The sequence below is a fragment of the Lipotes vexillifer genome, unplaced genomic scaffold, assembly GCF_000442215.2.
Source record: "Lipotes vexillifer unplaced genomic scaffold, Lipotes_vexillifer_v1.1 scaffold445, whole genome shotgun sequence".
NCBI lineage: Eukaryota > Metazoa > Chordata > Mammalia > Artiodactyla > Lipotidae > Lipotes > Lipotes vexillifer.
In genome coordinates, this window is record NW_006774995.1 from 2,607,931 (window position 1) to 2,619,752 (window position 11,822).

General features: G+C 37.1%; 1 protein-coding gene across 3 annotated transcripts in view; it reads right to left on the reverse strand.

Moving 5' to 3' along the window:
* OLFM3 (olfactomedin 3) overlaps window positions 1-11,822 on the reverse strand; it is a 197,018-nt gene that overhangs the window by 31,409 nt on the left and 153,787 nt on the right. For 2 of the 3 annotated variants that reach the window (XM_007449624.1, XM_007449623.1), the window contains exons 2-4: window positions 11,621-11,767; window positions 5,422-5,577; window positions 154-373 (exon numbers count right to left, since the gene is read on the reverse strand). In XM_007449624.1, the coding sequence (XP_007449686.1) occupies window positions 154-373; window positions 5,422-5,577; window positions 11,621-11,767 (523 nt within the window). Of the gene's footprint in view, window positions 1-153; window positions 374-5,421; window positions 5,578-11,620; window positions 11,770-11,822 lie in introns of all 3 variants that reach the window. The other variant, XM_007449625.1, reaches the window with a different exon arrangement.

The following is an 11,822-nucleotide window of genomic DNA, read 5'->3' on the forward strand; positions in this document are numbered from 1 at the left end:
CCGCTGAGCCTGGGCGTCCGGAGCCTGTGCTCCGCAATGGGAGAGGCCACAACAGTGAGAGGCCCGCGGCCCGCAAAAGCAAAAAAAAAAAAAAAAAAAAAAAGAAAGAGAAAACAAAAATGCAACCTGGACAAATGGAATTGTTCTACTCACTTAGCTTTTTCATGCAGTCACGAAGTCTGGTTTCCAAGCTAAGCACCCTTTGATGTAGTTCCTCATAGTCATAGGCTCCAATTTCCTCCTGAATTCCAGTGAGGACGGCAGACAGATTCCGGATTTCCTCCTTGAACTGGATGATTAACTTGGCATCTGTTTTGTACTGTTCCAGCACAGGAATCAAGGGCAGGAGCTCGTCCATCTTCTCTTTCAACTCCTGTGAAAAGCAGCCAGTTGTATTCATGAGAGTCATTTAAACAGATCAAACAGCAACGTTCTTTTTCACATGATACTTAAGGGAGATTATTAAGACAGATTCACAATTGCTTATTGATTTTTTTTTTTTTTTTGTGGTACGCGGGCCTCTCACTGTTGTGGCCTCTCCTATTGCGGAGCACAGGCTCCGGACGCGCAGGCTCAGCGGCCATGGCTCACGGGCCCAGCCGCTCCGCGGCATGCGGGATCCTCCCGGACCGGGGCACGAACCCGTGTCCCCTGCATCGGCCGGTGGACTCTTAACCTCTGCGCCACCAGGGAAGCCCTGCTTATTGATTTTTGATTGAAATTGTGTATTTCGTGAGAATGTAAGTGGCTACATGATCATTAATAGTAATCCACTTATCTCAGCTTTTCAATACAAGAACACCTCTTTAAATGGTTACTTGCTTATGAAACAAATTGATCCTTATCATAATTACAAAACTTCCTATGGTAGCAGTTCAGGGTTTATGTACTATCTTGCTTTCTGGTGGCATTTTGTAAAGTGAACAGTACATTATTTAGTTAGGAAATAGAAGCAGGGTCCATCTTCTAGTTATGAACTATTAGAAATAGGTCAAATATCCTGTTTAGTTAAGTCTATTTACCCATTAACTAATTATTAATAATATGGGGTACTTACAGGAAATTTTGGATCCTGGAACAGCTTTTGCCTAACAGAATTTTTCCAACTTTGGGCTTCCACCACTCTGTGCTTCTACTCCTCCCTCTTTTTAATATCCTTCTTAGCACAGCATCATTAGGAAGGTAAGTTCAGCAAGTATAGTAAATCATGCAGAGCTTTTCAAAGCTCAGAGAAATGTATGTTGCTGTTTACTATTTTGCATTATTACCCATTCTCCGACTTCATTTGCCTAAGCAAAGATAATTTAGAGCTCTTTATGTAAGGCAGAGTTGCTTACCAATGTAGTGAAATTAACTCTTTCAGGGGCTAAGGTGCTCATAATTGATGTAATAAAAGAGCACAGAGTTGTTTGAAACTGAAACGTTGATTTTTGTCTAGAGAACAAGAAGTATACTTTGCCAGCACTGTTTCCCTCACTCCTGTCTTGGGACTGAGCCAAACCTGCAGTTTCACTTTCAGTTTCTGAACATGTCACCTTTTTTTTCCTTTCTTTTAACTTGGTGGTGGTGGTCAGTGAAAATATTTCATGAGTTTGATTCAGTTGTGAGTTTATTGCAATTTATCTCATTCGTTGAAGAGCTGTCAGTGCTATGATCATAACAGAAACCATGCTGTATACTAACTAATTTAAGGAGCTGAAAATCGCATTTTACAATTACATTTAGAACATGTTATCACTATCAATGCATTAAAATAGCAGGAGCTCCCATTGCCACACTGATTTATGGGCTTGTGTATCTTGGGGGGAATTTCCACTTGTTCTGTAAGATTGGAATGCTTAGAATTTGTCTGCACGTCCATGTTGAGTGGGAGGGGACAGAGAGTCTTAATAATGAGAAAGATTGATAAATGTAACAGTCAAAAGGCAGAATTGCATAGCTTTGCTCATTTTAGTGGCTCATTTTGAAATAAACTTCTTATTAGTTTGAGCATTTTGTGCTTTCCCTAAAGGAAGACACAGTTGCTTCATTAGGATTTTAATGAGAAGAGTTCTGATGGTACCATTTGCTGCATATTATAGCAACTGTTACAGTGAAGAGTTTTACATTCTACTATGGGAATATTGAAAAGAGAGTAATTCAGTGTCACAATTCTGGTGGCATTTTCTTTCCCCTGAGCTAAAAATTATATGTGTGTGTGTGTGTGTGTGTGTGTGTGTGTGTGTGTGTGTATGAATTTTGGGGTCTTTTCAAAAATTTATAATTCAATTATTGTCAGTCAGTTCTAACTCTGGACACTTGTCAGAGAGCAATAGAAAGTCCAACTAATGTACGTATCGAATACTTAAAAGATTAAAGTAGAATAACACAGATCTGTGCTTACTTATCCTTTCTAGAATTTCATTTTCTACTATGTTGCTCTTATAGCAAAGCGTATACCTAGACTATCTTACCCAACCAAGATGTCTTTATATAAGAATGAGTCTCAAGTATGATAACTAGAAGAAGCTTTTTTATCATAAAGAATATAGAAGACACAAGCTACTTAGATTTTTTTGATAAGCTGAAAAGGGTGTGCCAGAGGAGGATTTTCTTCCAATTTAAAAGTATTCTTCAATGTTAAACTTACTTTTGGAATGTTCCATTTCTTCTTCTCATATATGGCATCTCAGCAGCTGGAGCAAAATCTGACTTATGATAGGACTTGGTGAATAAATATATTCAACAAGCATATATTGAGCATTTAATTATTATTATTAAATTTAATTCAGAGAGCTATAGTCTACTTGGAGAGGCAGTATAGCATTGGTATTAGGAGGCTTAACTTGGGAGCTGGACTTTGTAGTTCTGATACATATTAGATATACGATCCTGGGACAATTGCATAATTTCTTTGTACATCAGTTTCTTCACGTGAATGATGGGAATAAACACAGTGTCTACCTTATAGGATTGTTGTGAGGATTAGATTAACTAATATGTAGTATATTTAAAGTGCTTGGAACTATGTGTTGAATATGTGTAATTCTTCAAGAAAATGTTATTATCACTATTGCTATTTGGAGTTTGACTTATACAAGTTCAGTATCCACGTGGATTACATGAACTAGGAAAATCAAAATCATCATGTTCTATGGTGCTGCCTAAAAATTAAGTTTTCTTATTGGTGGCTTGGCTTCTGCTAGGCAAACTTATAGAATAGGCAACTTTCTCTTTTTTTTCCTCTCAGCCTTGTATCTTTTTCTTTCTTTGTCTCCTCTCTTCTCCCGTAAGTTCCCATAGATGCACACCCGTCATCACTTGTCACCAACTCTGCCAGCCCTGGTACTTGCAAGCTGTCCCTTGGCGTCACAGAGTTCTGTATTGTCCATCTGAACTTGAATGATTTTCACTCTGAGCCAGAAACCCCGAGCTTCTCTCCTTCTGTCCCCCTTCCTTTCTGGGAATGCTCCCTATGTGCCGTCAGTACCGGCTGATCATTCCTACTTTGTTGATAGCCTCAGCATCACATCAGGCTCATGGTATTGCTCTATCGTCTACACCCTAACCCTGAATATTGAAACTTGACATTGAACATCTTTTGGTTTTCTTGATCTCCTCTGTAATTTAGTATTTTCTGGGGAGGAAAGTGGGCACTAGTCCAAAACCATTTTCTTGAATATTGCCAAGCCCTGTAGCTCTTGCCCTGAACTTCTCTAAACAAAATTAAGAAAAATTAATAATTCTTCCCTTTGTGCCATTTTGATGTTTATGCCTCTTTTTACTGTCAAATTTTACCTGCCTGTTTGTTAGTTGTCTTTCAAAGAAGAGAGATTATGTAGTATGTACCCAGTAGAGGGCCCAACACTGCCTTGTACACAGTATGTGCTCAATAAATGTTGGTTAAAATTAATTAGCTTTTCAGCCTTATACTCTTCTGTGTTTACCATTCCCCCATAATTTCTCTATTATTCTAGTTTACTCATTCTCTTATTTCTAGTAATCTTTAAATTTATTTTTATCTTCTAGGCCTTGCTGTAATTTGTTATCATTTCTTAACCTTCTGGCTTTGCTTACTTCTCTCTTCAGTTTAATCTCATGATTCAACACTTTAGCCCCCTCTCTTTTCAATACCCTGAACTTTCTTACCCTCTTGTCCTTCTGTTGTACCTTTCTGGGAAAACTGTAAAACTGGTTCAGTGCAAGATTGTTTTTTATACCTTTCTACTCAGGCTCCTGAGCACCACTGAAGAAAATTACAAAACCATGCTAATTTCCGCCATATTAAACTGTGTCATGCAGAGACCCTGTTTCATGTCCCTGACTAGCTCCCTGCCAATCATAATTTTGTATGAAAAGCACTTCTAATGTTTGACCAAGAACTTGGATTCAGGCCCACTCCCTCACCATTAGCAGTGTATCTCACTTCCTAACTGACAGGGAAAGCAGAGGCTATTATGCTCGTAAAATCACAGTATGTTTTATAAACAATGTGCTATGCCTTTGTAAGGCAGACTATTTCTTTTTAATAGAGGTTCAAATGGCATTAGCATAGATTTTATTTTAATCTATGACAGTGTCATACATAGTTAATAAATATCCATATAGCATGCTTAAAAGCATTGTTTCTCCATTTTCAGTGTTTCTCGATAATTACCAATAAACAGCTTAAAGTCTAAAAAAATACTTTTTTGTGGGACTTCCCTGGCGGCGCAGTGGTTAAGAATCCGCCTGCCAATGCAGGGGACACGGGTTCGAGCCGTGGTCTCGGAAAATCCCACATGCCGCGGAGCAACTAAGCTGGTGCACCACAACTGCTGAGCCCATGTGCCACAACTACTGAAGCCTGTGCTCCTAGAGCCTGTGCTCCACAAGAAGAGAAGCCCGTGCACTGCATCGAAGAGTAGCCCCCGCTTGCCGCAACTAGAAAGAGCCCGCGCTCAGCAATGAAGACCCAACACAGCCAAATAAATAAATAAATAAATAAACAAAATAAAATAAAATAAATACTTTTTTGTATCAAATTGTGAAACAGCCCTTGTTTATGTGCTGTTAATAATGGTATTATTGCCTCTTTTAATAATTCATAGTCTCTGTATTTCTCCTCATATTAGCAAGGCGTAAAATCATCAGAAAATCTTTGATAAATTTAATTATTAATTTTCCTAGATTTACCACTGTCATGCATATTGAAATGCCTTTAAATCTATCCAGAATCTCCAGCTAGCTCTAGGAGGGTAAGGCTCTTTTTATAGCAAGTCTTCTATGCATTCCTACCAGCTAATGGTCAGTTTCAGTGGAGAGATTATTGGTGTCCCCAGTGAATTTTGAACCTTGCATATATGGGCCGATGTACAGTTATTTCTAGCTGATTGCCATGGTGGCTGTCCATCATACTCAGTGTCTCATTTGGACTGACAGGATTGCTGAAGTCAAACCTACTTGAAAATGCTTGGTCATTAGTGTCTTCCGGTCATCTTCAATCTGCCGAAACTTGGCCTTCAGCCCTTTCATTTGGGTTTCCATTTTTAGAACATATTGGAAATCTCTCTGAGTTCTCAAGTTTAAGACTTCAATAGACTGAGACATGTTTTGAACCTGTTAAACAAGAACATTGGCATTATTGTTTGTTTACAGGTATATACAATCACTACTGAAGTAGGAAAAATGACATTAACATTAAAAACTGGAAGTGCCAAATCCATAATTGCATTTCGACAGGGCATACTTTCAGAAGGCTAATTCTTCATGATAAACATTCAAATAATTCAGCAAAAGAAAACTGTACCTAGGCAGGAAATAATAAAATGGATATTCTAGCATTAGAAATGACTAAATATTAATAAGAATTTGATAAATCAGAAAAATAAATTTAAAAAATAGAACATTCATTCCAGGGCTTAGTAAGCTTATCATGGCTCAGTCTATTAAATGTTAAGATAAGTTGTTTCTTTAAGTACTGACTGACTTCTTCAAGGTCTGGGATGCTTAGCAATTGTGGATGGTGGTGAAGTGTCCAACAGATCTAGCATGCATTCATTCCAGTACAGTTAGCCAGGCTGCATCTGAAGTACTCCCAGGGGTGAGGCTGAACTGAGCAAGATGAGTGGTGGTAGCATTGGGACACCTCCTAACTCAGAGACCATACTGTTTAAGAGACTTGGAAAATGGCCACTGCATCAAGTGTTTGGTAGATAGGCAATAAACATATGTTAAGGTGATGGCACCATCTCAAGCTCATTGAGCCCCAGGCTATTTAGAAGTGGGAAATAGTTGACCTATAAAGCATTTAGAAATGAGGAAAGAAAGACTAATTCTTATGGCAGCAGAATCTGGAAAACAAAGTGAAAGCCTCTAATAGGAGGAGAGCTCTTAAATGAGTTGAGAAATAGAATATGACTAAACTAATTTAAAGGATACAGTAGAGCTCTGTACTTTGGTACTCACAGTATTGTCTACAGAGCAACAACTTGGCATCACCTGTGAGCCTGTCAGAAATGCAGAATCTTGGGGCCCACCCCAGAGCTACTGAGGCAGACTCTTCATTTTATCAAGATTCCCTAAGTGATTCTTACGTTTATACATTTTGAGAAACATTGCTTAACATGGAGGAATATCCATGAGGAAAGTAAGTGAGAAAAGCAAATGTAAAGATCTTTATATAATTTGAATCCTTTTATTCTAAATAAAATTCACCTCTCTCCCTCTCTCTCTCTTTCTCTCACTATGTCTCACACGTACACACACACACACATACACACACACTTGAGCACACATATGTAAAAGAAAGGAGCATATAAGCAAAAAACATGGAGAAAGATATGGAAGGATTAGAAGAATACATATTAGGTGGTTAAAATTAGTTTTCTGGTGGGGGGTGGTGAGGTGTGGGTGAGAGAAGTAACAAAATAAATATTGTAGAAAGAGGTCCCTGGTAAATATTGTATATAAATTTTATATGCATAAATGAATACATGAAAGCATGGGCTCAAAAAATGGGATTTCAGATGAGTTTTACTTCATTTCATGTATTTTCATGTGTTATTCCATGTATTTTAAAATAAACAAGCATTATTTATGTAACACATAAAAAAGTTATTTTCATTGTAAAACCTTGTGAGTTACAAATAAGGAAGGGATTTGTTCAGAGACAATTTCTGTCATCAGGTAAGTCTCACAAGGCTTAGTGGACCAGCTAGCTTTAAAGAGCCCGTTGTCAATATATTCCTCAGCATTGGAACATTCAGAAAAGGCAGTGAATTCTGCTGCCTTGACTTGCCTCAGTTCCTCCACTTGTTTTTGTTTTTTTTTTTTTTGTCAGAGAAGGTCACATTTTTCTGTTTCTTTTTCTGCTGTCTTGATCCATAGTCCTGTCCTTTATAAACCCTGTCTTTTTGGGACATACTACAGTCTAGCTTATATTAAATCTAATTGTGTAATGTGTGTGAATGGGAAGCAGAAAAGTGGCTGCCCTTCTGTAAACTCATTGAGGTTAGAATCTGTGTCTTATTCATACCTTTTATTCCCAAGACCTTACACAGAACTAGGCACAGAATAATTGCTCAATAAATATTTATTGGGTAAAATTATCTTAGGCTTCCAACAGTAGTAATATGTAACAAGTATTTTAATATTTTAACAAAAGTATCTTTCTCCTGTCACTGGTTTGGCTATAGTATTACATGACCCTCAAATATTTCTTAATTTACTCTCATTCCTACATTCAGAAAGCTTCATTTAAAAAAAACTTTGATGCAGCACAGAATTACTGAGGCAACATTGAAAGCATGGTAACTGCATCTTGGATGAATGCAATGCTTTCAAAATAATTTTCAACTCCATTATGGTGAAGCATGAATAAAGAAAAGCCATTTGTGTTAAAGAAACTATTTACACATTTAAATATGACATTTGTCTATGAAAACACGCATCTCTGGCATGTCCAGTATTTTCCTAGGAATTCTGTGTACTTAGGCAGAATCCATACAATTAGAAAGTGATAGGCAAGTGAGATATCCTGGATAAAGTTAAAACAGCCTCTCTAATTTTGCCTCTAACTTACCCTGTCCATTTAATTTTCAGCTTTATTTGTGTTACGTGAAAATGCACTGAGAGAATTTTTGCTGAGACTTGATTGTGACCTTCAAGCAGAATCATGTATAATTATAAGAGCTACATTTGGGGTGATGGCTAGAGATGGAGCTGTCTAACTGGGGAGGATGGTTCTGGGCTGCCTTTTGCTTTTCCTGCTGGCTGTACCTAGGACTGTTTAGTTTCCCACTGGTTATGGAGACCCACTGAGAATCAGTTTCCTTAGTGATACTTGAGATTGGATCCCCATGATTACACTTGTGGGAAGGAGACTCATTCCTCTTTTAGTCTGCTAATCTCTGATGTCCTGCTATTCAGCTGTCTACACATGCCCCTGGGTAGACTGTCTACATAGCGTGGCAAGCTCATTGTTACTCTTCACTGATAATTTTTTGAACTCTTTATTTACCTTGGTTCTTTGTATAAATAAAACGTCTGAGGCCTTTCTGAACTTAAACACAAATTAACTTAGATTTTCACTCTCATTTATAATTAGTGTGGAGGCCACTTGAGAAAAAGAAGCCCTACAGTTCAGTATGCTTGGATAGCGTTGGGATTAACAAAAATAAACAGGGATTCCTTTACTGTAGGTCTTCACAGAACCTTTAGTATTAAACCATGTGATGGAAATCTTCAAGAGTTAAGTATCATGTACCGTGTTTCTTAAAATTATTTTATTGGAGGATGTCATCAGCATCCTATTCCAAAAATCACAGTTTAGGAAGTATTGACCTAGACAGTGCGGGCCTGTACAGAGATGCTACATAGCTAACAGACAAGCATTTTTTTTAAGTGAAAAATTTTAGTTTGTATGCACTAAAACCTGATGTATTGTGAAACCAATTGTAATTTTTCTAGTATTCAGTAGTATAAATACTTATTCAAAATATTTGACAGAGCATCAGTTAAATAAGTGTGGGTACCACCAGTGGCATTTTGAATGACACTGGCATGGTGTTGAGAAAATGCAAAGTTGATCTGGTATGGCTCCACAGTCTACTGGTTGAGTGACATTGATAAGTTTTTTAGCCTCAAAAAACATGTTTCCTTTTATGTAAACTTAGAAGGGCAACAACCTCTGCTATAAGGTTTGAATGGAGCAGATACAAATACAATAGATGGGAACTATTATTATTAATATTATTATCAATAAGAATATTCCCTTATTGTAGACTAAATCAATCCTTTGGTTAATAATGAAATGGGCTGATTAACGGTCATGATCCTATTTGCCATCTGGTACCATGGATATTTGTAAAACTATAGAGAAGCCAGCAAGGGACTGGCTCAGTCTGCATAAGGAATGCTGCTTTCAGATGTTTTTTTCTTTGGGTCAGTGCAGCAAACCAGTGCTACTTACTTCCTTCAGGCCACTCTAAATAGTACACACAATTTATTATTCCTGTTTCCATAACACTACCAAATGGCGAATTTGATTAATCTAACCTGTGGTGACCTTGATTTTGTTAATAGATTTTGTTTTTTGTCATTTAGGTATTGATGCATTTTTTTTAAACATCTTTATTGGAGTATAACTGCTTTACATTGTTGTGTTAGTTGCTGCTGTATAACAAAGTGAATCAGCTATATGTATACATATATCGCCATATCCCTCCCTCTTGCGTCTCTCTCACACCCTCCCTATCCCACCCCTCTAGGTGGTCACAATGCACCGAGATGATCTCCCTGTGCTATGCAGCTGCATTTTTAAAGGTGTGATTTTCTAGAATTTCGTTAAAACGGTAGACAAATTGCCTATTGGATGGTATGGTCATATAAACGTCAATGATTGCTTCAATCAATCCCCTTAGTTGTACTTTTCATACCTTATTCATCCTTTACTAATTCCTGGTTTTATCATAGCTCTGGAATACACTTCCCTCTGGACATGAAGAGAATATTATCCACTTTCTGACATTCATAGTTTATTTGAATTTTTCAGCTGATTTTTGAAGAAATGTCCAAGTCTATGTGTGGGTGTGTGTATGCAATGCTGTACTGAAATAGTAACAGAAATAAGATTATTGAGTCTAAGAAAATGTTTCTCATCATAGTTGATGTAGAAAGAAGATACTTTTGCATAGAAAAGAAGATGGAGTAGAAAGTAATCTGAGAGGAAATACAAGTTAATAGAAAAGCAAAATTGGATTTAAAAGATTAAATCTTTTTACCAACATAATTAATTTCCCTAGTAACCAAACAATATTAAACTGTATGTTTGAACTTTTTCATAGATCTAAAGAAAATCTATGAAGAGAATAATCATAGTTCACATGTCATGAACAGTTTTAACAGTTGAGAGGCACGTTAGCTGGGGTCATTAACTTGAATGACAGTTACATTTGCTCTTGTTTAGGGGACAGATATTGAAGGAGCAGGGAAGACTGGATCTTTTTAAAAAAGAGCCTTAAGAAGAGAGAGCAAATAGGTGATGATGACTCCAAGGGTAAGGGCAGAAAAAGCAGACTAATCTCTGTATGAAAATATGAAAAAAAAGTCTTCTTAAAATCTTAGGGCATCATTATACTTCTAGGTAATGTACACTGAGGAAAGTTATTTTAATTATATGGCAGTGGGAGAGAGTTACTGTAGCTAGACTTAAAATTGCATAAACTAGGGATGTCTGTATTAACAAATTCAGTGCTTTCATTTTTCTAGCTTCTCTTAATTTTCTGTTAAAGCTTCCTATTCAGTGCTATAATTGTGTAGATGATCATGGAAAGGATATTGCACAGAGTGAATTGTTGAGCATGATATCCTCTAAAAACACATACTACCTAATTTATCTTATTATCCCTGAAGATACTTAAAATTCAAATATGTTGTCATCCTTCCATCACTCTGGCCACCCCAGCTGTCCAACTATATTCAGAGGCCAACACAGTGGAAGTGTGAATGAGAAAAATTGAAAGAACCATTCATTGTTTTTTTTTTCCTCCCTAAACTAAACATAAATAACCTTTCATGAAATGACTTTCATCTGTGAAAGAGAATAAATCAAGGGCATTCTGCATTTGATTGTTATGGATCCAGCTTAAGTAAATTATATGGAGAGAATGCTATTGAATGAAATTGAAGAACTTAATGTTCAAAGGAATGACTTAGAAAATGATGTTAAATACTTGGAATTATTCATTATCTGTCCAGATAGCTTGCATATTGTATGCCATTATTTTAACTTCCCTGCAAGATTGTTAATGAGATCGAAAAGTATAAGCTCAAAGAGTGTAGTGTGATCCTGAAAGTTGAGGCTAAATTTCTGTCATTGGAATAACATTTCATACTGTTTTCTTCTTAAGGAGAGATAGACTAGATATTAAGAAATATAACAGAAAGCCAGTCTTAAGGCAAGACTGGGAAAAGTAAAAGTCATATAAATAGAACAACAGAGCAGGAATCCCCTACTTTAAAGGAAGGGGAAAGCATTTATTTGAGAAGGGGGACAAAAATTGGAAGAACCCTCCTCACCATTACCTGCCTTCCCATAATTTCCTTTTCAAAGAATAGTAGATTTCAATAAAAATATTCACAGGGGACAGAGGACACCTACCTTTTCCAGCAGCTGGCGAAGCTGCCTGCTTTTGGCATCCCGGGAGCACAGGTTTTGTTCTGGAGCAACCACTGTGCAAATGCATCGTCCATCAGGATCCTGTGCTGAGCTGTATACCTGCCACCCTTCTTTGGGACTAATCTGAGTCTGAGGAAATCAATAGCACAAAACACAGAAAACACAGACAAAGAGAGAAAGAGTG